This window comes from Pelophylax lessonae (assembly GCF_965119305.1).
Source record: "Pelophylax lessonae genome assembly, chromosome: 5".
In the NCBI taxonomy this organism is placed as follows: domain Eukaryota; kingdom Metazoa; phylum Chordata; class Amphibia; order Anura; family Ranidae; genus Pelophylax; species Pelophylax lessonae.
Window position 1 is genome coordinate 529,068 of NC_138772.1, and position 26,815 is coordinate 555,882.

General features: G+C 50.0%; 1 protein-coding gene across 1 annotated transcript in view; it reads left to right on the forward strand.

Annotated features, from left to right (window-relative positions):
* Positions 1-12,366: 12,366 nt before the first annotated feature.
* Positions 12,367-26,815, forward strand: part of SLC52A2 (solute carrier family 52 member 2) — a 50,549-nt gene continuing 36,100 nt past the window's right edge. Inside the window, exons 1-2 of the mRNA XM_082259779.1 lie at positions 12,367-12,388; positions 13,926-14,059. Of these exons, the coding sequence (XP_082115905.1) occupies positions 13,936-14,059 (124 nt within the window). The 5' untranslated portion in view covers positions 12,367-12,388; positions 13,926-13,935. The remainder of the gene's footprint in view (positions 12,389-13,925; positions 14,060-26,815) is intronic.

Below are 26,815 nucleotides of genomic sequence, written 5' to 3' on the forward strand. Positions count from 1 at the left end.
ATCACTGATCCTCCCTCATCAGAGAACGATGGGGGCGGCCATCACTGATCCTCCTTCATCAGAGAACGATGGGGGCGGCCATCACTGATCCTCCATCAGAGAACGATGGGGGCGGCCATCACTGATCCTCCCTCATCAGAGAACGATGGGGGCGGCCATCACTGATCCTCCTTCATCAGAGAACGATGGGGGCGGCCATCACTGATCCTCCTTCATCAGAGAACGATGGGGGCGGCCATCACTGATCCTCCTTCATCAGAGAACGATGGGGGCGGCCATCACTGATCCTCCTTCATCAGAGAACGATGGGGGCGGCCATCACTGATCCTCCTTCATCAGAGAACGATGGGGGCGGCCATCACTGAATCCTCCTTCATCAGAGAACGATGGGGGCGTCCATCACTGATCCTCCTTCATCAGAGAACGATGGGGGCGTCCATCACTGATCCTCCTTCATCAGAGAACGATGGGGGCGTCCATCACTGATCCTCCTTCATCAGAGAACGATGGGGGCGTCCATCACTGACCCTCCTTCATCAGAGAACGATGGGGGCGTCCATCACTGATCCTCCTTCATCAGAGAACGATGGGGGCGTCCATCACTGATCCTCCTTCATCAGAGAACGATGGGGGCGGCCATCACTGATCCTCCATCAGAGAACGATGGGGGCGGCCATCACTGATCCTCCTTCATCAGAGAACGATGGGGGCGGCCATCACTGATCCTCCTTCATCAGAGAACGATGGGGGCGGCCATCACTGACCCTCCTTCATCAGAGAACGATGGGGGCGGCCATCACTGGTCCTCCTTCATCAGAGAACGATGGGGGCGGCCATCACTGATCCTCCTCCATCAGAGAACGATGGGGGCGGCCATCACTGATCCTCCTTCATCAGAGAACGATGGGGGCGGCCATCACTGATCCTCCTTCATCAGAGAACGATGGGGGCGGCCATCACTGATCCTCCTTCATCAGAGAACGATGGGGGCGGCCATCACTGATCCTCCTTCATCAGAGAACGATGGGGGCGGCCATCACTGAATCCTCCTTCATCAGAGAACGATGGGGGCGTCCATCACTGATCCTCCTTCATCAGAGAACGATGGGGGCGTCCATCACTGATCCTCCTTCATCAGAGAACGATGGGGGCGGCCATCACTGATCCTCCTTCATCAGAGAACGATGGGGGCGGCCATCACTGATCCTCCTTCATCAGAGAACGATGGGGGCGGCCATCACTGAATCCTCCTTCATCAGAGAACGATGGGGGCGTCCATCACTGATCCTCCTTCATCAGAGAACGATGGGGGCGGCCATCACTGATCCTCCTTCATCAGAGAACGATGGGGGCGGTCATCACTGACCCTCCTTCATCAGAGAACGATGGGGGCGTCCATCACTGATCCTCCTTCATCAGAGAACGATGGGGGCGGCCATCACTGATCCTCCTTCATCAGAGAACGATGGGGGCGGCCATCACTGATCCTCCTTCATCAGAGAACGATGGGGGCGGCCATCACTGAATCCTCCTTCATCAGAGAACGATGGGGGCGTCCATCACTGATCCTCCTTCATCAGAGAACGATGGGGGCGGCCATCATTGATCCTCCTTCATCAGAGAACGATGGGGGCGGCCATCACTGATCCTCCTTCATCAGAGAACGATGGGGGCGGCCATCACTGATCCTCCTCCATCAGAGAACGATGGGGGCGGCCATCACTGATCCTCCTTCATCAGAGAACGATGGGGGCGGCCATCACTGATCCTCCATCATCAGAGAACGATGGGGGCGGCCATCACTGATCCTCCTTCATCAGAGAACGATGGGGGCGGCCATCACTGAATCCTCCTTCATCAGAGAACGATGGGGGCGTCCATCACTGATCCTCCTTCATCAGAGAACGATGGGGGCGTCCATCACTGATCCTCCTTCATCAGAGAACGATGGGGGCGGCCATCACTGATCCTCCTTCATCAGAGAACGATGGGGGCGGCCATCACTGATCCTCCTTCATCAGAGAACGATGGGGGCGGCCATCACTGAATCCTCCTTCATCAGAGAACGATGGGGGCGTCCATCACTGATCCTCCTTCATCAGAGAACGATGGGGGCGGCCATCACTGATCCTCCTTCATCAGAGAACGATGGGGGCGGTCATCACTGACCCTCCTTCATCAGAGAACGATGGGGGCGTCCATCACTGATCCTCCTTCATCAGAGAACGATGGGGGCGGCCATCACTGATCCTCCTTCATCAGAGAACGATGGGGGCGGCCATCACTGATCCTCCTTCATCAGAGAACGATGGGGGCGGCCATCACTGAATCCTCCTTCATCAGAGAACGATGGGGGCGTCCATCACTGATCCTCCTTCATCAGAGAACGATGGGGGCGGCCATCACTGATCCTCCTTCATCAGAGAACGATGGGGGCGGCCATCACTGATCCTCCTTCATCAGAGAACGATGGGGGCGGCCATCACTGATCCTCCTCCATCAGAGAACGATGGGGGCGGCCATCACTGATCCTCCTTCATCAGAGAACGATGGGGGCGGCCATCACTGATCCTCCTTCATCAGAGAACGATGGGGGCGGCCATCACTGATCCTCCTTCATCAGAGAACGATGGGGGCGGCCATCACTGATCCTCCTTCATCAGATGTCCATCCCCTCCTCCCTCCATGGGAAGGAGAAACTTTCATATTGTGGTTTCACCATACAAGTTCCACTTTATTAAAGCCCCCCAATTCATGGTCCACCCTATTATTCACCCCCAGCTCTGCCCTCCCCAATATAAGATCCCCCCTCCCCCCATGCCCTGTGATATTTTGCACACTTCTAGCTATGATGGTAGCATTGCGCTCAGCAACTCCCGCAGCTGAGAGTTTCACACACAAGGATATATATATATCAGATCACTTCCAGCCATTGTCCCGCACTACGGGGGGCTTCCCTGTACCCTCCCCCCCATCCCCTCTGTAATCTTCCACCATCTTCTCCCTGTGCAGAGTCACCACATCGCTGCAGAGGAAAGAAGACTGAGCGAGGACTCCCGACTCTGCCTCCTGCACCTCTCAGCCAGGTGAGTGTAATGGGGAATTAGCAGACTCCGCCTCCTGCACCTCTCAGCCAGGTGAGTGTAATGGGGAATCTGCAGACTCCGCCTCCTGCACCTCTCAGCCAGGTGAGTGTAATGGGGAATTAGCAGACTCCGCCTCCTTCACCTCTCAGCCAGGTGAGTGTAATGGGGAATCTGCAGACTCCGCCTCCTGCACCTCTCAGCCAGGTGAGTGTAATGGGGAATTAGCAGACTCCGCCTCCTGCACCTCTCAGCCAGGTGAGTGTAATGGGGAATCTGCAGACTCCGCCTCCTGCACCTCTCAGCCAGGTGAGTGTAATGGGGAATTAGCAGACTCCGCCTCCCGCACCTCTCATCCAGGTGGGTGTAATGGGGAATTAGCAGACTCCGCCTCCTGCACCTCTCAGCCAGGTGAGTGTAATGGGGAATCTGCAGACTCCGCCTCCTGCACCTCTCATCCAGGTGGGTGTAATGGGGAATCTGCAGACTCCGCCTCCTGCACCTCTCATCCAGGTGGGTGTAATGGGGAATCTGCAGACTCCGCCTCCTGCACCTCAGCTATGTAAATGTAATGGGGTAATTGGCAGACTCCGCCTCCTGCACCCTCTCAGCCAGGTAAGTTTGATGAGGAATTTGCAGACTCCGCCTCCTGCACCTGTCAGCCTGTTAAATGTGATGAGTAATTGGCAGTGATTAGTAAAGCCAGGGGATCAGAATGACAGCCAGGCAATTAGTATGTTCAGGAGGAGGTCAGAATTCTCTGATTCTCTTGTAGTGGGTGGGGCTTAGTTTATAGAGGTCCTTGCTTGGACCCCCCTTCCCCCGAGGCAGCACAGACAAGGAATGCGCAGCATGCACATATCTGGCAGGAGATACGGCTGACCTTGTCCTTCATCCCCCCCCCCCCCCCCCATTGTCTGATATCAGCACGGGAGAGGGACGGAGGACAGTGAGGTGGGAGCCCCCCCAGCAGGGTGTGAAGACTTTGCACCTATCAGGGCGCCTCCTGCTGTCTCGTAATTTGTTTATTGTCTCATTAAACTCGCTGGCGGCTCGGCAGTAAATTCCGGAGAATTTGTTTATCTGTCAGGTAACTCTTCTAGGATACAGGTGAGCTCCCCGACATACCTGGACCCCCACTTTCCCCTCCACCCCATTATACCTGGATCCCCCTCCCCCCACCCCATTATACCTGGACCCCCCTTTCCCCTCCACCCCATTATACCTGGATCCCCCTCCCCCACCCCATTATACCTGGATCCCCCACCCCATTATACCTGGACCCCCCTTTCCCCTCCACCCCATTATACCTGGATCCCCCTCCCCCCACCCCATTATACCTGGATCCCCCTTCCCCACCCCATTATACCTGGATCCCCCTCCCCCACCCCATTATACCTGGATCCCCCACCCCATTATACCTGGACCCCCCCACTTTCCCCTCCACCCCATTATACCTGGATCCCCTCCCCACCCCATTATACCTGGATCTCCCCCCCCACCCTATTATACCTGGATCCCTCCCCCTTTCCCCTCCACCCCATTATACCTGGATCCCCCTCCCCCCACCCCATTACACCTGGATTCCTTCCCCACCCCATAATAACGGGATCCCCCACCCCATTACACCTGGATCCCCCCCCCCCCACCCCATTATACCTGTATCCCCCCCACCCCATTACACCGGGATCCCCCACCCCATTATACCTGGACCCCCCTTTCCCCTCCACCCCATTACACCTGGATCCCCCACCCCATTATACCTGGATCCCCCCCCCGACACCCCATTACACCTGGACCCCCCACCCCATTATACCTGAATCCCCCTCCCCACCCCATTATACCTGGACCCCTGTACACTGCCCGGAGGACAGAGACATGTAATTGTGGTGAGACGGGGGGGGGGGGTGATTGGGGTTGTCACTATTGGTGGAGTCTATAGCTGAGGGCTGGGGGTAAAGCTGTGACTGCGCATTGAGGATGCTGGGGGTTGTAATGACAGTGAGGATGCTAGGGGTTGCAGTCACAGTGAGGATGCTGGGGTTTGTATTGACAGTGAGAATGCTGGGGGTTGTAGTGATAGTGAGGATGCTGGAGGTTGTAGTCGCAGCAAGGATGCTGGGGGTTGTAATCATAGTGATGGGGGTTGTAGTCGCAGTGAGGATGCGGGGGGTTGTATTGACAGTAAGGATGCTGGGGGTTGTAGTCACATGAGGATGCTGGGGGTTGTTTTCGCAGTGAGGATGCTGGGGGTTGTTGTCGCAGTGAGGATGCTGGGGGTTGTTGTCGCAGTGAGGATGCTGGGGGTTGTTGTCGCAGTGAGGATGCTGGGGGTTGTAGTCACATGAGGATGCTGGGGGTTGTTGTCGCAGTGAGGATGTTGGGGGTTGTAGTTTGGTATCAGGGCTGTGTGGAAGGCGTGGAGTTAATGAGAGTGATTTGTGTAATTATGTTATCAGCTCTTTATTCTCGGTGTGAACTTTGTGTTCCTGCAGATCGCACAGCGAAGGGATGAGCGTCACCCCACCACACTGCGCCACCTGACCCAAACACCACAGGTAAGACACCCTGACCCCCCCACTTCCCATCTCTATCCATATCTGTGTCACCCTACAAATTGAGGAGCAGACCCCCCCTCTGCCCCTGTGCTTAAAGGAGCAGACCCGCCCTTTGCCCCTGTGCTGGAAGGAGCAGCTCCCCCCCCCCCCCCGTTCCTGTACTGGAGGGATCAGATCCCTCCCTCCCTCTGTTCCTGTGCTGGAAGGAGCAGACACCCCCCCTTCTCTCCCTGTGCTGGAAGGAGCAGGTCCCCCTCTATCCCTGTGCTGGAAGTAGCAGACTTCTCCCCCCCCCCCCCTCCTCTTTGTCCCTGTGCTGGAAGTAGCAGACTTCTCCCCCCCTCCTCTTTGTCCCTATGCTGGAAGGAGCAGACCCCCTCTGTCCCTGTGCTGGAGAAACAGACCCCCCCTCCCTCTGTCCCTGTGCTGGATGGAGCAGACCCTCCCTCTGTTCCTGTGCTGGAAGAAGCAGACCCCCCCCCCCTCTGTCCCTGTGCTGCAAGGAGCAGTACCCCCCTCTGTCCCTGTGCTGGATGGAGCAGACCCTCCCTCTGTTCCTGTGCTGGAAGAAGCAGACCCCCCCCTCTCTCTGTCCCTGTGCTGCAAGGAGCAGACCCTCCCTCTGTCCCTGTGCTGGAAGAAGCAGACCCCCCCCCCCCCTCTGTCCCTGTGCTGCAAGGAGCAGTACCCCCCTCTGTCCCTGTGCTGGATGGAGCAGACCCTCCCTCTGTTCCTGTGCTGGAAGAAGCAGACCCCCCCCCCTCTCTCTGTCCCTTTGCTGGATGGAGCAGACCTCCCCTCTGTCCCTGTGCTGGAAGTAGCAGACTTCTCCCCCCCTCCTCTTTGTCCCTATGCTGGAAGGAGCAGACCCCCTCTGTCCCTGTGCTGGAGAAACAGACCCCCCCTCCCTCTGTCCCTGTGCTGGATGGAGCAGACCCTCCCTCTGTTCCTGTGCTGGAAGAAGCAGACCCCCCCCCCCCTCTGTCCCTGTGCTGCAAGGAGCAGTACCCCCCTCTGTCCCTGTGCTGGATGGAGCAGACCCTCCCTCTGTTCCTGTGCTGGAAGAAGCAGACCCCCCCCCTCTCTCTGTCCCTGTGCTGGATGGAGCAGACCCTCCCTCTGTTCCTGTGCTGGAAGAAGCAGACCCCCCCCCCTCTCTCTGTCCCTGTGCTGCAAGGAGCAGACCCTCCCTCTGTCCCTGTGCTGGAAGAAGCAGACCCCCCCCCCCCTCTGTCCCTGTGCTGCAAGGAGCAGTACCCCCCTCTGTCCCTGTGCTGGATGGAGCAGACCCTCCCTCTGTTCCTGTGCTGGAAGAAGCAGACCCCCCCCCCTCTCTCTGTCCCTTTGCTGGATGGAGCAGACCTCCCCTCTGTCCCTGTGCTGGAAGAAGCAGACCCCACACACAGCCCTCTGGGGTGACCCCCTCCTCTGTCCTATCTAGGGAGGACTGTACCCTGTCCTTGTTTGAGAAGTTGATACAGAAGGAGTCTCAGTCTAGAGACATCACTCCTAAACCCAAGGACACCAGATCAGTCCATGATGACGCAGTCTGCACATGCCGAGACTTGGAGATATCACCATCAGCTGTGCCAAAGATTACCAGCTTGGGCCCATCCTCCTCCGCCCCCCCTTCCCTATAGAAAGCCCCCGGCCTGGTAAGACTGTTGTAGTTCATGGCTATGAACAGCCTGCGTTGTATAGTGACTGGCCTAAGTTGGGTAAAGTCTTTGCAATTCCCAAATGTCTTGCTCAGCAATATCCTATTGAAGAGTGGAACATTCCTGTCCTGGACCCGGCTATTTCCTGGCTATCCAGTCTCTGACTGTCCCTGTAGAGGACATCTTGGTTTTTAGGCAACCCTTGTTATCCCTTGCAGGTCCTGCATCTTGTCAATGCAGCCGTGGTAATCTACCTGACCTGTCTGTCTGGCCCAGGGATATGTCTCAAAACTTGGATCCATCTTTCCGGATCCTTCTGTCCTCCACCAACGGGAACTCTGCGGCCCTACTTTGCAGATATTATAGGCCAAATATCCAGAATCAGGTTCCTTACCGTTCACGTGTTTCAGACCCTTTGGATCTGTGGAGCATCGGTGTGACATACACCTCTTGTGTAAGCCCTTTAAAGGGGAACCCCTTTCTGGCAAATCCTTGGACAACTATAAGGGGGTAATGGGGAAAAAGTACCCTAAAAAACAAGGTAAACCCCCAACCTGGAAAGCGCTCTCCTTCAGAGACTACACAAAGTTTATTTTGTTTCTCCCAGGTCTCCAAGTTGAAGGTGAAGCTTGGAAGTCAGCTATGCTGTAGGTCCTGGACCCCCAAGACCACTAACAAGTCTTCCTTGCCATGAGGAGGCACCCTCACTTGTCACGACGCCTGTTGGCCTTTGCCGCCATCTAGTCCCAGAACAGTCCAGGTGCCTGGGTCTGGAATGATCTATCCAAAGTATACAACCTGGAATTTCGGTTTAGCTTCAAATCCTCCTCCATTTCCAGCATCACTGCGAAGATCGGAAGACCTTCACAGAGCTCCGAAGCAGCTTCTCTCTCAAGGGGTCAAAGCCTTGGTTATTTCAAGTACCGTATATACTCGAGTATAAGCCGACCCGAATATAAGCCGAGACCCATAATTTTACCACAAAAAAGTGGGAAAACTTATTGACTCAAGTATAAGCCTAGGGTGGGAAATGCAGCAGCTACTGGACCCAAAAAAAGGGGCTGTGGGCATGGTACAGGAGATGGCGCAGGTCATAGTACAGGCATTGCACAGGTCATGGTAAGGGCATGGCACAGGTGATGGTACAGGCATGGTACAGGAGATGGCGCAGGTCATAGTACAGGCATTGCACAGGTCATGGTAAGGGCATGGCACAGGTGATGGTACAGGCATGGTACAGGAGATGGCGCAGGTCATAGTACAGGCATTGCACAGGTCATGGTAAGGGCATGGCACAGGTGATGGTACAGGCATGGTACAGGAGATGGCGCAGGTCATAGTACAGGCATTGCACAGGTCATGGTAAGGGCATGGCACAGGTGATGGTACAGGCATGGTACAGGAGATGGCGCAGGTCATAGTACAGGCATTGCACAGGTCATGGTAAGGGCATGGCACAGGTGATGGTACAGGCATGGTATAGGCATGGCACAGGTGATGGTATAGGCATGGCACAGTATGTACAGGCATGGCACAGTAGGTACAGGCATGGCACAGTATTTATAGGCATGGCACAGGTGATGCAGTGCTGCTGGCATGGTACAGGAGAATGTCCTGTACCATGCCCGCAGCACTGTATGAGGAAATGCAGGGGCTGCGGAGGCGTCTCACTTACCTGTCGGTGAGGCGCCGTCTTCGATTTAAAAATTGCGTCACCCGGCGCTGCCAACACATCACCGCAAATGTGCTGCCGATGCTCGGGAAAAGCCGAACACGTTCAGCTATTCCCGGGCATGCGGCACATGCGCAGTGATATGACGGCACCGAGCGCCATTTTTAAAAAGACACTCTAGCCAATGACTCGAGTATAAGCCGAGGGGGGCATTTTCCGCATGAAAAAACATGCTGAAAAACTTGGCTTATACTCGAGTATATACGGTAAATGGAAAGATTTTGAACCTGTTCACTGTCCCCAAAGTTTCAAGGTGCTCAACACCTTTCTCATAATACAGATATTCTGTCTGGAGTCTCCCAGGTTGGTAATTTCTTCCCTCCATTTGGGAGACCTTCTGGCCTTCACAGACATCAGGGAAGTCTACTTGCATTTCGTCACCTTCCCTGTGCATCAAGGTTATCTGCGTTTTGCAGTGGCCGTGCAGCATGTAGTGGCCGTGCAGCATTACCGGTTTGTTTCTCTATCCGTTGGTCTTCCCACTGTACATCTGTTTTCACCAGGGTGCTACTCAATGTTCATGCTTTGCTCTCAGGGAATCCCCTCAATAGGATATCTGCATGGCCTTCTTTCCAAGAGAACAGTTGGCACAGCCAACGGACTGTCCAGAGCCTACGTAGCTCTGAGTAGGTCATGAATCTCCAGAAGCCAGCGCTAGAATGTCTTATCCCTTAGAGTATCTGGTCCTGGACCTTTGGGCTTGGTGGTGGCCTCCTAAATCCAAATACTCTTGTAGACTCTTGGCTGTTGCAACTCTGGACCTCCACATTCCCCAGAGTCACTAACCCAGGCTTGCCCAGGCCTGGGAGGAGGTCGTGTGTTCAGCTCTGGAGTTGGGGAAAACCTTCCGTCCACTGGTCTAGAAGGTTTTCTGTATGAATGCCAGTCTGGTAAGCTTGGGAAAAGTCGTCAGTGCCAGGAACTTGGTCAGCGGAAGAAGCTCATCTACCAGTCAGTATTGTGGAACTCAGGAATGACTCCGTTATCTCTTCCACGTTCGACCCTGTGACTGTGAGGTCATCTGACCAGGATACAGTTGAACAATGTCATGGCAGAGGCTTACATCAACCATAAGGGAAGAAATAAAAGCCTCACTGCTCATAGAGAAGCAGATGAGATTCATTCATTTCTCCACTTGTTCGTTCGATGTTACCAGATGGACATTCAGGCGTCAGTTGATGCCAGTTATGGTGACAAGTTTCTTCAAGTGACTCTAGAGTCACCCCTGGTAACCTGTTGGTTATTATGGGCCTGCTAGCTTTTTCTGTGCTCTGCTGCCCACTTCTTAGTTGGTCCACGTTTGGGCATCCACTGTACCTGAATACTCTTGTGTCCCCTGATTTTCTTGGGGTACAGTGCCTTGCGAAAGTATTCGGCCCCCTTGAACTTTTTGACCTTTTGCCACATTTCAGGCTTCAAACATAAAGATATAAAACTGTAATTTTTTGTGAAGAATCAACAACAAGTGGGACACAATCATGAAGTGGAACGAAATTTATTGGATATTTCAAACTTTTTTAACAAATAAAAAACTGAAAAATTGGGCGTGCAAAATTATTCAGCCCCCTTAAGTTAATACTTTGTAGCGCCACCTTTTGCTGTGATTACAGCTGTAAGTCGCTTGGGGTATGTCTCTATCAGTTTTGCACATCGAGAGACTGAAATTTTTGCCCATTCCTCCTTGCAAAACAGCTCGAGCTCAGTGAGGTTGGATGGAGAGCGTTTGTGAACAGCAGTTTTCAGTTCTTTCCACAGATTCTCGATTGGATTCAGGTCTGGACTTTGACTTGGCCATTCTAACACCTGGATATGTTTATTTGTGAACCATTCCATTGTAGATTTTTCTTTATGTTTTGGATCATTGTCTTTTTGGAAGACAAATCTCCGTCCCAGTCTCAGGTCTTTTGCAGACTCCATCAGGTTCTCTTCCAGAATGGTCCTGTATTTGGCTCCATCCATCTTCCCATCAATTTTAACCATCTTCCCTGTCCCTGCTGAAGAAAAGCAGGCCCAAACCATGATGCTGCCACCACCATGTTTCACAGTGGGGATGGTGTGTTCAGGGTGATGAGCTGTGTTGCTTTTACACCAAACATAACGTTTTGCATTGTTGCCAAAAAGTTTGATTTTGGTTTCATCTGAGCAGAGCTCCTTCTTCCACATGTTTGGTGTCTCCCAGGTGGCTTGTGGCAAACTTTAAACGACACTTTTTATGGATATCTTTAAGAAATGGCTTTCTTCTTGCCACTCTTCCATAAAGGCCAGATTTGTGCAGTATACGACTGATTGTTGTCCTATGGACAGAGTCTCCCACCTCAGCTGTAGATCTCTGCAGTTCATCCAGAGTGATCATGGGCCTCTTGGCTGCATCTCTGATCAGTCTTCTCCTTGTATGAGCTGAAAGTTTAGAGGGACGGCCAGGTCTTCGTAGATTTGCAGTGTTCTGATACTCCTTCCATTTCAATATTATCGCTTGCACAGTGCTCCTTGGGATGTTTAAAGCTTGGGAAATCTTTTTGTATCCAAATCCGGCTTTAAACTTCTCCACAACAGTATCTCGGACCTGCCTGGTGTGTTCCTTGTTCTTCATGATGCTCTCTGCGCTTTAAACGGACCTCTGAGACTATCACAGTGCAGGTGCATTTATACGGAGACTTGATTACACACAGGTGGATTCTATTTATCATCATTAGTCATTTAGGTCAACATTGGATCATTCAGAGATCCTCACTGAACTTCTGGAGAGAGTTTGCTGCACTGAAAGTAAAGGGGCTGAATAATTTTGCACGCCCAATTTTTCAGTTTTTTTATTTGAAAAATCCAATAAATTTCGTTCCACTTCATGATTGTGTCCCACTTGTTGTTGATTCTTCACAAAAAATTACAGTTTTATATCTTTATGTTTGGAGCCTGAAATGTGGCAAAAGGTTTAAAAGTTCAAGGGGGCCGAATACTTTCGCAAGGCACTGTATATTATTGGACCTCCACTTGTTTTCTTATGAGCCGCTCTTACTATTGCTGATTAGAAAATGGAGGTTTTCTAAGAGCGGGAAGCATTGTATCCATTTTCCTGAAGGCAGAATAATCAAATCATCTTGTATCCCTTAATGTCCCCCAGGAAAAGGATTGGATGCTCCGTAAAAAATCCAGGGTTTTTTTTTTTATTTGTTTTTTTTCCATCTTCTTATGTTGGGAAGAAATATTGTTATTCTGGAATTAAATTTTTTTGCCTTTATTCATCTTTATCCTCCTTCAGACATTGATGCCCCATCCAGTGTTCCCACCAGAGACAGACGGCCGGGAGCAGAGCATTGAATGAGAAGAGATTCCCGGGTGTTGGTGAAGAATACGAAGCCGGTGAGATGATATCTGGGTGGGGGACACTATGTGTGGACAATGGTTTATATTTTGGAGGGAGGGTATAGATGGGGAGGGGGTGTATAGATTTGGGTTGTGTTGTAGATGGGGGAGGGTCGGGGGGGTGTATAGATTTGTGTCATGTTGTAGATGTTGGAGGAGGGTCTGGGGGGTGTATAGATTTGTGTTGTAGATGGGAGAGGAGGTTTGGGGGGGTGTATAGATTTGTGTTGTGTTGTAGATAGGGGAGGAGGGTCGGGGGGTGTATAGATTTGGGTTGATTTGTAGATGTTGGGGGAGGGTCGGGGGGGGGGGGTGTATAGATTTGGGTTGTGTTGTAGATGGGGGAGGGTCGGGGGGGTGTATAGATTTGTGTTGTGTTGTAGATGGGGGAGGAGGGTCTGGGGGGTGTATAGATTGGGGTTGTATTGTAGATGGGGGAGGGTCGGGGGGTGTATAGATTGGGGTTGTATTGTAGATGTTGGAGGAGGGTCTGGGGGGGGGATGTATAGATTTGGGTTGTGTTGTAGATGGAGGAGGGTCGGGGGGATGTATAGATTGGGGTTGTATTGTAGATGTTGGAGGAGGGTCTGGGGGGGGGATGTATAGATTGGGGTGGTGTTGTAGATGGGGGAGGAGGGTCTGGGGGGGGGTGTATAGATTGGGGTGGTGTTGTAGATGGGGGAGGAGGGTCTGGGGGGGGGGTGTATAGATTGGGGTTGTGTTGTAGATGGGGGAGGAAGGTCTTGGGGGGGTGTATAGATTTGGGTGGTGTTGTAGATGGGGGAGGGTGTATAGATTTTGGTTGTGTCGTAGATGGGGGAGGAGGGTCTGGGGGGGGGGGTGTATAGATTTGGGTGGTGTTGTAGATGGAGGAGGGTCTGGGGGGGGGGTGTATAGATTTGGGTTGTGTTGTAGATGGGGGAGGAGGGTCTGGGGGGGGGGTATAGATTTGTGTTGTGTTGTAGATGGGGGAGGAGGGTCTGGGGGTGTATAGATTGGGGTCATGTTGGAAATTGGGGAGGAGGGTCGGGGGGTGTATAGATTGGGGTTGTGTTGTAGATGGGGGGAGGAGGGTCGGGGGGGTGTATAGATTGGGGTCATGTTGTAGATGGGGGAGGAAGGTCTTGGGGGGGTGTATAGATTTGGGTGGTGTTGTAGATGGAGGAGGGTCTGGGGGGGGGTGTATAGATTTGGGTTGTGTTGTAGATGGGGGAGGAGGGTCTGGGGGGGGGTATAGATTTGTGTTGTGTTGTAGATGGGGGAGGAGGGTCTGGGGGGGGGGGTATAGATTTGTGTTGTGTTGTAGATGGGGGAGGAGGGTCGGGGGGGGGTGTATAGATTTGGGTGGTGTTGTAGATGTTGGAGGAGGGTCTGGGGGGGGGGGTGTATAGATTTGGGTCATATAGTAGATTTTGGAGGGGGGGGTTGGGCAGTGTATAGATTTGTAGTTTGTGTAGCTGGTTGGAGTTTACAGGAATTGAGTCCTGGGTGCGTCCATCCCCTTTAATCCTCACCATTTGACATCTTTTATCAGAATCGGAGACATGGAGGTGACGGGCCGCTCTCTTGTCACACACGTCCTTGTGGCCTTATTCGGAATGGGGTCCTGGGTGTCGGTGAACTCCTTGTGGGTGGAGCTTCCTGTGGTTGTGAAGGAGCTTCCAGAAGGTGAGTGACAATTTCTGTATCTTAGTCCTGTCCATTAGTACAGGGGCAGGTCTAAAGTTGGGGTGCTGTCAAAGGAGGAAGTTGGGGATACATGGCTTATTGGGTAGAGGCTGAGGTACAGGAGGGTGGCATTTTGGATGGAGGTTTAGGTACAGGGGGACAGGGTTATTGGGTGGAGGTTGAGGTACAGGGGGACAGCATATTGGGTGGAGGCACAGGAGGACGGTATATTGGGCGGAGGCTGAGGTACAGGGGGGCGGTATATTGGGTGGAGGCACAGGAGAATGGTGGAGGCTGAGGTAAAGGAGAATGGCATATTGGGTGGAGGCTGAGGTACAGGGGGACGGTATATTGGGTGGAGGCTGAGGTAAAGGAAAATGGCATATTGGGTGGAGGCTGAGGTACAGGGGACAGTATATTGGGTGGAGGCTGAGGTACAGGGGACGGTATATTGGGTGGAGGCTGAGGTACAGGGGACGGTATATTGGGTGGAGGCTGAGGTACAGGGGACGGTATATTGGGTGGAGGCTGAGGTACAGGGGACGGTATATTGGGTGGAGGCTGAGGTACAGGGGACGGTATATTGGGTGGAGGCTGAGGTACAGGGGACGGTATATTGGGTGGAGGCTGAGGTACAGGGGACGGTATATTGGGTGGAGGCTGAGGTACAGGGGACGGTATATTGGGTGGAGGCTGAGGTACAGGGGACGGTATATTGGGTGGAGGCTGAGGTACAGGGGACGGTATATTGGGTGGAGGCTGAGGTACAGGGGACGGTATATTGGGTGGAGGCTGAGGTACAGGGGACGGTATATTGGGTGGAGGCTGAGGTACAGGGGACGGTATATTGGGTGGAGGCTGAGGTACAGGGGACGGTATATTGGGTGGAGGCTGAGGTACAGGGGACGGTATATTGGGTGGAGGCTGAGGTACAGGGGACGGTATATTGGGTGGAGGCTGAGGTACAGGGGACGGTATATTGGGTGGAGGCTGAGGTACAGGGGACGGTATATTGGGTGGAGGCTGAGGTACAGGGAACGGTATATTGGGTGGAGGCTGAGGTACAGGGGACGGTATATTGGGTGGAGGCTGAGGTACAGGGAACGGTATATTGGGTGGAGGCTGAGGTACAGGGGACGGTATATTGGGTGGAGGCTGAGGTACAGGGGACGGTATATTGGGTGGAGGCTGAGGTAAAGGAGAATGGCATATTGGGTGGAGGCTGAGGTACAGGGGACGGTATATTGGGTGGAGGCTGAGGTACAGGGGACGGTATATTGGGTGGAGGCTGAGGTACAGGGGACAGTATATTGGGTAGAGGCACAGGAGAATGGCATATTGGGTGGAGGCTGAGGTACAAGGGACGGTATATTGGGTGGAGGCTGAGGTACAGGGGACGGTATATTGGGTGGAGGCTGAGGTACAGGGGACGGTATATTGGGTGGAGGCTGAGGTACAGGGGACGGTATATTGGGTGGAGGCTGAGGTACAGGGGACAGTATATTGGGTAGAGGCACAGGAGGACGGTATATTGGGTGGAGGCTGAGGTACAGGGGACGGTATATTGGGTGGAGGCACAGGAGAATGGCATATTGGGTGGAGGCTGAGGTAAAGGAGAATGGCATATTGGGTGGAGGCTGAGGTACAGGGGACGGTATATTGGGTGGAGGCTGAGGTACAGGGGACGGTATATTGGGTGGAGGCTGAGGTACAGGGGACGGTATATTGGGTGGAGGCTGAGGTACAGGGGACGGTATATTGGGTGGAGGCTGAGGTACAGGGGACGGTATATTGGGTGGAGGCTGAGGTACAGGGGACGGTATATTGGGTGGAGGCTGAGGTACAGGGGACGGTATATTGGGTGGAGGCACAGGAGAATGGCATATTGGGTGGAGGCTGAGGTTAGAGTCATACACAGGAGGAGGCTGGGAGAAGGATCATATCATAGTGAAAATTTGGCAGTTAAAGTAGGAGGCCAGAGGTAGTGGAGGTTGGGGTATTGTCAGGAAGGGGGCTGTCATGTATAAGGAGAAGATAAGGATGCAGGTAAACAGGTACAACTTATATAGGAGGATTTGTTTCACCTGTGTATCACCTGAGGCAGTCACTTCATTGGGGATTTAGGAGTTTACAGCCACTTTAACCGCTTCCCACCCGGCCTATTATAATATGGCAGCTGAGCGGGGGCGTGGCCATCCTGGGTGACGTCATGTGACGTCCTTAGAAGACCAGGCCGTGCTTCAGGGCGATTTGTCACCCGCTGTGTCCAGTGCGTGACAGATCGGTGTACCAGGCCGCTGCTGGTATCCTGTGGTCGCTGTGACCAATCACCGCAGATCACATGGCAATTGAGTGGCTTCCATTCATAGCCATTTTTTGAGTCCTGTTGTGTTGATCTCTGTGATTGGTCACAGTGATCACATGGTCTCCGAGTTCTCAGATGACCGTCCAGAGTAGCACCGAGCATTACAGGCCTCCCGACGGGACTACCACTACCGACACACGATAATGACCGGCGAGAGCAGAGAGCACTGGGAGTGTGTACATTACAATTACACGCCTCCCCTCAGAGCACTGTGTGTGCATTACACGCCTCCTCTGATCACAGTCCATCCAGAGCACTGTGCATTACAGGCCTCTGAACACTGGCATCCAGAGCACTGTGCAGCATTACAGTCCTCCTCAGCCCACCTTTCAGAGCACTGTGTTCATTATAGGCCTCCCCTCAGACCCATATCCAGAGCACTGTGCAGCATTACAGGCCTCCTCAGACCACCTTTCAGAGCACTGTGTTCATTATAGGCCACCTCAGCCCACCTTTCAGAGCACTGTGCAGCATTACAGGCCTCCTCAGACCACCTTTCAGAGCACTGTGTATATTATAGGCCTCCCCTCAGACCCATATCCAGAGCACTGTGCAGCATTACAGGCCTCCTCAGACCACCTTTCAGAGCACTGTGTGCATTACAGGCCTCCCCTCAGACCCATATCCAGAGCACTGTGCAGCATTACAGGCCTCCTCAGACCACCTTTCAGAGCACTGTGTGCATTACAGGCCTCCCCTCAGACCCATATCCAGAGCACTGTGTGCATTACAGGCCTCCTCAGACCCATATCCAGAGCACTGTGCAGCATTACAGGCCTCCTCAGACCACCTTTCAGAGCACTGTGTGCATTACAGGCCTCCCCTCAGACCCATATCCAGAGCACTGTGTGCATTACAGGCCTCCTCAGACCACATTTCAGAGCACTGTGTATATTATAGGCCTTCCCTCAGACCTATATCCAGAGCACTGTGCAGCAACACGGCCCCTCATACCACCATCCACAGCACTGTGCAGCATTACAGGCCTCAGACCACTGTTAAGAGCACTGTGCAGCATTACAGGCCTCCTCAGACTATCTTCCAGAGCACTGTGTGCATTCCAAGTCTCCTCAGCATCCAGAGCGGCTAAATCTGTGGCTGTGAGTTTTATTCAAACCTTATTACCATAAATAAAACCAATATTCAATCTCTTTACTCCAGGAGTATATAATGAGTCTGCAAATAGTTGAGAAACGCTTCAATAATGCATCACAATTTAACCAAACCCATTCCCTTTTAGATAACAAAAATGAGTTTTAGTCGACTAAATAAAACGAAAACAATTCCAGATGACTAAAATGGGACTAAAACTAAAACGGCATTTTAGTCAAAAGGCTAAAACTAAATCAAAATTTGCAGCCAAAATGAACATTGGTTGCTTCTAACATTTAATTATTGGTATAAGCAATCATTGTGTGAGGTTAGATATCTATAGATAACCGTATTCCTTAACCACTTGCCGACCAGTCACATTGACTGTACTGCGGCAAAGTCTGGCGAAGTAGACCTACATTACCAGACATTCCCCTCTCTCGGCGGCGCGCAATAGGATTATACGGAACTAAACTCTCCTAACGTCTTCAGCCAAGGAAGCCGCCATCTTGGCCTCAGTTTGATCTCCATCCGCCCATGTGACCCGTTACATCACTCCCGCCATCTGATGGTTTTACAGTTTGGTTGCACTATAAACAAAAAAAAAAGCGTAAATTTTGCAAAAATAATATTTTTCACATTTTTTTTATATGAAATTCCCCCCCAAAAAATGTAAAAATCTAAATTTCTCTTACGTCCTCCGACAGTCGCCGCCTCTTCATATTCGTCACAATGGGGTATTAGACTTTGCTCCGAAGGAGTAGCTAGGCAACAGAATATGTTAACATTAAAGCTTTTAACATATCCCACCCTCAAGAGGTGGTCCCCTCAGTCAATACCCTCCTACTTCCTGCAACCATATCTCAGTTTCACAAAATTCTATAAAGTGGATGTTCAGGCATCGGCGGATGCTTCCTTTAGCCGCAAGGTTCTTAGTGCGGCAGTTCCCTAGGGTCCCATGTTGGGATCCCTGGCTGTTGGGATAAGTTTTTTATCCCCTGGTTATTTGTTTTTCCTGGGTTGTTGCTCCTGTTGAGCACGTTTTTTTTCCTATTGCCCAGCTGGTTTCCTTCCTTTGGTAAGGTTCCTTTCTTTGATGCGGAGACTGCGTTGCCTTACGGCGCGGATGCGTTTCCCACCCCTCATGTTTGCACTGCTTTGGGACGTCCCCATATGTGACGAATATGAAGAGGCGGCGACTGTCGGAGGACGTAAGAGAAAACTGAATTTTTGTAAAATCTTACCTGTAAAATTCCTTTCTCTGAGTCCTCCGACAGTCGCCGCCCCCGCCCCTCTTTTGGGGTTTTGGTTGTGTACTCTACTGCTATTCCACTGAAACTGAGATATGGATACAGGAAGTAGGAGGTTATTGACTGAGGGGACCACCCCTTGAGGGTGGGATATGTTAAAAGCTTTAATGTTAACATATTCTGTTGCCTAGCTACTCCTTCGGAGCAAAGTCTAATACCCCATTGTGACGAATATGAAGAGGCGGCGACTGTCGGAGGACTCAGAGAAAGGAATTTTACAGGTAAGATTTTACAAAAATTCCGTTTTTTTAACATTTTAGGCCAATTTGTTTTCTGCTACCTATGTTTGGTAAAAAAAAATCACAATAAGCGTATTTTGATTGGTTTGCGCAAAAGTTATCGCAGCTACTAACTACGGGAAAGATTTTTGTCATTTTTGTTCTTTTTTTTAACGAGTAATGGCGGCGATCTGTGATTTTTTTTTTTTTTTTTTTTTTTTTTGCGGTACTGCAACTTTCCGTGGACAGATCGGACCCTTGACTGACATTTCTGACACTTTTGGGGGTACCAGTGACATTACTGCAGTAATCAGTGCTATACATATGCACTGTTACTGGAAAAATGACACTGGCAGGGAAGGGGTTAACTTTATTGGAGAAGGAGGGGTTAAGTGTGTCCCTAGGGGCGTGATTCTAATTGTGCTGGGGCGTGGCTTTTGATGTAACCACAGAGACATACGATCCTACATAGCAGGACCGTATGATCTCTGCAGTTACACCAGGGAGAATGACAGGCGGCTTTGTTTACATCATCCGCCTGCCTTCCTCCCTCTCCACGGGGAGATCGCGAGTGACCGGCGGACATCGGGTCTGCTGGTCACGCGCACGGGGATCAGAGTGAGCGAGCCCCCTACTGGCTCACAGGCGAGTGACGTACCGGTACGTCACTTTGCCTTCACGGGGCTGATATGTACTTGCGGCGGTCGGAAAGCGGTTAAGGCAGTTTGTCACTTTCCGCGGCTGTAGGAAAGAAAGAAACTTCTCTTTAAAGAGCAACACCCTATTATACACAAATACGTTTTAAATTCAATAAATCTGCTAAATTAGTCTTAACCTAGACAAAACAATTTCAATTCATAAAACCGATTAATTCAGTGGGGGAAAAAAATGAACATATAGATTTGCTCTACCCAATGTAAATGATCATATATGAAATTTCAGACAGTACCATACAGTTCCTACTATCTTGGAAGCAAATGTGTTAAGGAAAAATTATGAAGTCTATCTCTCACCACTCCTTCCAAGGAAAAATATCAAAGTATGGAAGTTCGTCTTAACCGCTTGCCGACTGCCTAACGACTATTTACTGCGGCAGTCAGCCCCTCACAGGCAAAGTGACGTAGTACTACGTCGCTAGCCTGTGAGGCTCTAGGGAGCGAGTGCGCGTCGCCAGAGGCACACTCCCGCGTGGTTACAGACCCCCACGTGCGTGTGCCCGGCGGACCCGATGTCCGCCGGGCACTCGCGATCGTCCGTTACATCGGGAGAAAGGTAGGCGGCTAATGTAAACAAAGCCGCCTGTCATTCTCCCCTGTGTAACAGCACAGATCATACGATCCTGCTATGTAGGACCGTAGATCTCTGCTGTTACATCACTAGCCACATCCAATCACAGTTAGAATCACGCCCCTAGGGACACACTTAACCCCTCCCTCTCCAATAAAGTTAACCCCTTCCCTGCCAGTGTCATTTTTACAGTAACAGTGCATATGTATAGCACTGATTACTGCAGTAATGTCACCGGTAACCCCAAAAATATCAGTCAAGGGTCCGATCTGTCAGCCGCAATGTCGCAGTACCGCAAAAAAAATCGCAGATCACCGCCATTACTCGTTAAAAAAAAAAAAAACATAAAAATGACAAAAATCTTTCCCTTAGTGAACGCGATAACGTTTGCGCAAACCAATCAAAATACGCTTATTGGGAATTTTTTTTTTACCAAACATATGTAGCAGAAAACAAATTGGCCCAAAATGTTTAAAAATTTTGATTTTTACGTTTTTTTTTGGGGAATTTCATATAAAAAAATGTGAGAAATATTGTTATTTTTGCTAAATTGTCGCTCTTTTTTTGTTTATAGCGCGTGATCAAAAAATCGCACAGGTGATCAAATACCACCAAAAGAAAGCTCTGTTTGTGGGAAAAAAAGGACGTCAAATTAATTTGGGTACAGCGTCGCACGACCGCGCAATTGTCCGTTAAAGTCGCACAGTGCCGAATCCCAAAATAGGCCCTGGTCAGGAAGGGGGTAAAATCTTCCGGGGCTTAAGGGGTTAAAGAGGAAGTAAACCCACATACAAAAAATGAGAAAAATTAAAACCTGTAAAGAGAAAGGCATAATGAGCTGTGCATCACATACTAGGTTCATTATGAAATACTTACCTTCAGGGCAGCCATCAGAAATTTTGGGGCCCCTTACACAGCTTTAGGCCTGGGCCCTTCTGGGCCTGACAACCAATATTCCCAGGGCCCGCCCTCTGGCCATCCCACCGAATCTGCCCACTGGCCATCCAGCCAAGTCCTTCAGTGCACACACTTTTATTTTAACACTCTTACAACTTAATATTTAAAAATTAATCCAATCCAGCAAAGATACAGCCCCAAATATTCAGCAAAGAGCCCAATCCAGCAAAGAGACATCCCTTCAGCTGCATCGTCTTACTCTGCGGCCACCCTGCTTTAGCAATTGCTAGTTACTACAGCAGCAACAACTCAATCTGGTTTGTTGAGGCTTGGGTGGCTGGGCCCCTCAGAATCCCCGGGGCCCCCTACATGTGTATGGGCTGTACCCCCCTGATGGCAGCCCTGCTTACCTTAAAACGAAGCCCCCGCAGTGCTGGCCGACATGTCCGGCCGTCCTGCTTCCTTGTTTGCGTCCTCCAGCCATCTGATTGGCCGGGGGGCGCAATTACATCACTCCCGCGCATGCCCGCGGGAGCCGCCGTTCACGGCATAGGGCTCTGAAGGAACGGCACAACTGTCCGTTCCTTCAGAGCACATGCGCGGATGACATCATCGGCTGCATGCACTGCAAATATCTCTAAACGGTGCCGGTTTAGGAGATATTTATAGCAACTATAGGAAAGCCTTAATTATAGGCAAAAGCATTTAAAGTGGGTTTACAACCTCTTTAACAGCAAGAGATCAGCAAGGTTGGCAGTGGTCAACGGCAGCGGTCTTTTTCCTGTGTCATCCCTTAGGTGTGTTCTTCAGGTTTTGTTTTTTTTTTTTTAGTGTCCTCACTTTTTCCAGGGGTCCTCTTTTATATGATCAGAAACTATTGATTGAAATGACCACTCCCCAACCAATATTGACTGTCTCCTCAGTGGTGGTTCCAGAAGTGGGCAGTGACTGGTCATTTTTCACCTGCCCATTGGTTAACAATTCAGTTACATCATTGGAATTGGGATTGTCCTATAATGGGATGTGGGGATTTGCTGTAAACCATATATTAACCACTTGCTGACTGCCACATGACTATATACGGCGGCAGTCAGCCCCTCACAGACAAAGTGACGTATGGGTACGTCACTAGCCTGTGAGGCTCTAGGGAGCGAGCGCATGCCGCCGGAGGCGCGCTCCCGCCCGCTCATGGACCCCCCTGCGCATGTGAGCGGCGGACGCGATGTCCGCCGGTCACGCGGCGATCGTCGGTTACACCAGGAGAAAGGCAGGCGGCTAATGTAAACAAAGCCGCCCATCATTCTTCCCTGTGTAACAGCAGAAATCATACGATCCTGCTATGTAGGACCGTAGATCTCTGCTGTTACATGAAAAGCCACATCCAATCACAGTTAGAATCACACCCCTAGGGACACACTTAACCCCTCCCTCTCCAATAAAGTTAACCCCTTCCCTGCCAGTGTCCTTTTTACAGTGACAGTGCATATGTATAGCACTGATTACTGTAGTAATGTCAATGGTAACCCCAAAAGTGTCAAAAATGTCAGTCAGGGGTCCGATCTGTCCGCCGCAATGTCGCAGTCCTGCAAAAAAAAATTGCAGATCGCCGCCATTACTCGTTAAAAAAAAAATAATAAAAATTACATAAATCTTTCCCTTTGTTAGTAGACGCAATAACTTTTGCGCAAACCAATCAAAATACGCTTATTGCGATTTTTTTTTTTTTTTTACCAAAAATATGTAGCAGAAAACAAATTGGCCAAAAATGTTAAAAAATTTTGATTTTTACATTTTTTTTGGGGAATTTCATATAAAAAAATTTAAAAATATTGTTATTTTTGCAAAATTGTTGCTCTTTTTTTGTTTATAGCGCAAAAAGTAAAAATCGCACATGGTGATCAAATACCACCAAAAGAAAGCTCTATTTGTGGGGAAAAAAGGACGACAAATTTGTTTAGGTACAGCGTCGCACAACAGCGCAATTGTCCGTTAAAGTCACGCAGTGCCGAATAGCAAAATAGGCCCTGGTCAGGAAGGGGGTAAAATCTTCCGGGGCTTAAGTGGTTAATATGAATCATATTTTGGGGATCTAGCGATTTCTGCTTTTATAACATTCCAGTATCTTGTTCCAAGATGGCGTTCTCTGCTGGTGGTGTCATTATTAGTAGCTCCATTAATCTCCTGTAGGAAAACTCTTTATTCCATATTTCTATAATCTCAATGCATTCATATGAATAGATCACGCCCTTTGTAGTTCATAGCTTCTTTTGGACACTACTTATGATTTGGTGGGTGAGCCGTCTCTGTTGATAAGTTATTCCTTTTTTTAAAATGATGAGAATATCCCTTGAGGATTTATACAAATTCATCCCATGTATCACTTCTAACTGATTATTCCTGTTATACAGAATCCTTTGCATATAACATCAAAATTCAATATATAGTGACAACCGGATCATACATGTACTTACACACACATATAGACACATACCTACACACATATACACATATATATATATATATATATACACAAATACATACATACATATATATATACAGTGCCTTGCGAAACTATTCGGCCCCCTTGAACTTTGCGACCTTTTGCCACATTTCAGGCTTCAAACATAAAGATATAAAACTGTAATTTTTTGTGAAGAATCAACAACAAGTGGGACACAATCATGAAGAAGAACGAAATTTATTGGATATTTCTAACTTTTTTAACAAATAAAAAACTGAAAAATTGGACGTGCAAAATTATTCAGCCCCCTTAAGTTAATACTTTGTAGCGCCACCTTTTGCTGCGATTACAGCTGTAAGTCGCTTGGGGTATGTCTCTATCAGTTTTGCACATCGAGAGACTGAAATTTTTGCCCATTCCTCCTTGCAAAACAGCTCGAGCTCAGTGAGGTTGGATGGAGAGCGTTTGTGAACAGCAGTTTTCAGTTCTTTCCACAGATTCTCGATTGGATTCAGGTCTGGACTTTGACTTGGCCATTCTAACACCTGGATATGTTTATTTGTGAACCATTCCATTGTAGATTTTGCTTTATGTTTTGGATCATTGTCTTGTTGGAAGACAAATCTCCGTCCCAGTCTCAGGTCTTTTGCAGACTCCATCAGGTTTTCTTCCAGAATGGTCCTGTATTTGGCTCCATCCATCTTCCCATCAATTTTAACCATCTTCCCTGTCCCTGCTGAAGAAAAGCAGGCCCAAACCATGATGCTGCCACCACCATGTGTGACAGTGGGGGATGGTGTGTTCAGGGTGATGAGCTGTGTTGCTTTTACACCAAACATAAAGTTTTACATTGTTGCCAAAAAGTTTGATTTTGGTTTCATCTGAGCAGAGCCCCTTCTTCCACATGTTTGGTGTCTCCCAGGTGGCTTGTGGCAAACTTTAAACGACACTTTTTATGGATATCTTTAAGAAATGGCTTTCTTCTTGCCACTCTTCCATAAAGGGCAGATTTGTGCAGTATACGACTGATTGTTGTCCTATGGACAGAGTCTCCCACCTCAGCTGTAGATCTCTGCAGTTCATCCAGAGTGATCATGGGCCTCTTGGCTGCATCTCTGATCAGTCTTCTCCTTGTATGAGCTGAAAGTTTAGAGGGACGGCCAGGTCTTCGTAGATTTGCAGTGGTCTGATACTCCTTCCATTTCAATATTATCGCTTGCACAGTGCTCCTTGGGATGTTTAAAGCTTGGGAAATCTTTTTGTATCCAAATCCGGCTTTAAACTTCTCCACAACAGTATCTCGGACCTGCCTGGTGTGTTCCTTGTTCTTCATGATGCTCTCTGCGCTTTAAACGGACCTCTGAGACTATCACAGTGCAGGTGCATTTATACGGAGACTTGATTACACACAGGTGGATTCTATTTATCATCATTAGTCATTTAGGTCAACATTGGATCATTCAGAGATCCTCACTGAACTTCTGGAGAGAGTTTGCTGCACTGAAAGTAAAGGGGCTGAATAATTTTGCACGCCCAATTTTTCAGTTTTTTATTTGTTAACAAAGTTTGAAATATCCAATAAATTTCGTTCCACTTCATGATTGTGTCCCACTTGTTGTTGATTCTTCACAAAAAATTACAGTTTTATATCTTTATGTTTGAAGCCTGAAATGTGGCAAAAGGTGGAAAAGTTCAAGGGGGCCGAATACTTTCGCAAGGCACTGTATACATACACATCCATATATACACATTTAGTCACTAACTTTGACGAGGCTTATATGTTCAGCTGAGTCAATACCGGGTGTCTCAGGAAGAGATAATTTCACCCTAAGAACAATGAGGACGGTCTCTATCGCTTTGTTCTTTTGTTGATGAAGTTTCCTCTTTCACTTTGAGTTTCAGGTCCTTATCACATCTCTTTATGTACAAAACCTTGAAAATGGGGACGTTTTTGCATGGTCAATTGTGGCTGAACAAATACCCAGGCTGTAGTCTAATTTGCACTAGTAAGAGTTTCTCACCACTATTGTGTGTGTGGGGGGACACAGGTCAATTTACAGGTGGCAGATTTATGTTTCATCAACTTTATAATTTTATATAGAGATAACCTGACAGGGGAGAGATGACAACATCTGAGAATGTCCCCATATCCTGGTGACAACTTTTACTTTCAGTTCTGGTTATTAGAATAGGAACCGATGGGGGGGGGGGCGTCAGGGGGGGGGGTCACCCCGGGGTCACCCAAGCAGGGACACAGACAGCACAGGGTCTGACCCTTCTATAATCAAAAAAAAAAAGGCATCCTCCCTTTCTCTCCTCTTTCCCTCCCCCCACCATCTTTTCTTTGACCCCGTCTCTCCTTCTCCCTCTCAACCCCCTTCTCACTCCTTCCTCCCTCTCCCCCTCTCTCTTCCCCCTTTCTCACGCTTTCTCTGTCCTTCCCCCTTCCCCATCCTTCTTTCCATCTCCTTTTCTCCCCTTTCCTCTCTCCACCCTTCCTCCCTCTCTTTCTCTCCCCTCTCTCTAACCCCACCTCTCTCTCTGTCTCCCACCTCCAAATTCCCCCTCTCTCTTGTCCACCCTCTTTCTACCCCCTCCCTCTCATCCCCCCTCTTTCTACCCCCTCACTCCCTCTCATCCCTTCCTCTCTCTCTCTCCCCTCCCTTTCTCACTCCCCCTCCCTCCCTCTCTTTCTCTTTCTTCCATCCCCCTCCCCATCCCTTCCTCTCTCTCCCTCTCTCTGTTCCCCATCCCTCTCCCTCCCCCCTTTCTCTCTTCCACCTTCTTTCTATTTCTCCTTCCCTTTTTCTCTATGTTACCCCCCTCCACCCCCTCTCTCCTCCACCCCTACCTCTCTCTCCCCCCATCCCTCCCTCTCTCTCTGCTCCCTCCTCTTTTTTTTCTATCTTTCCCCATTCCTCCTTCCCCCTCTCCCCCCCCCCCATCTCTCTCACCTTCTCCCTCCCTTCTCACTCTTCCTACCCTCTCTCTCTCTCACATCCATCTCTCCCTCCCTCTCTCTCTCTCTCTTTCTCTCTCTTTCTCCCCCATCCCTCCCTCTTTCTCTCTCTCTTACCCCTCTTTCTCCCCCCCCCATCTCTCTCTCCCCCATTCCCCTTTCCCATC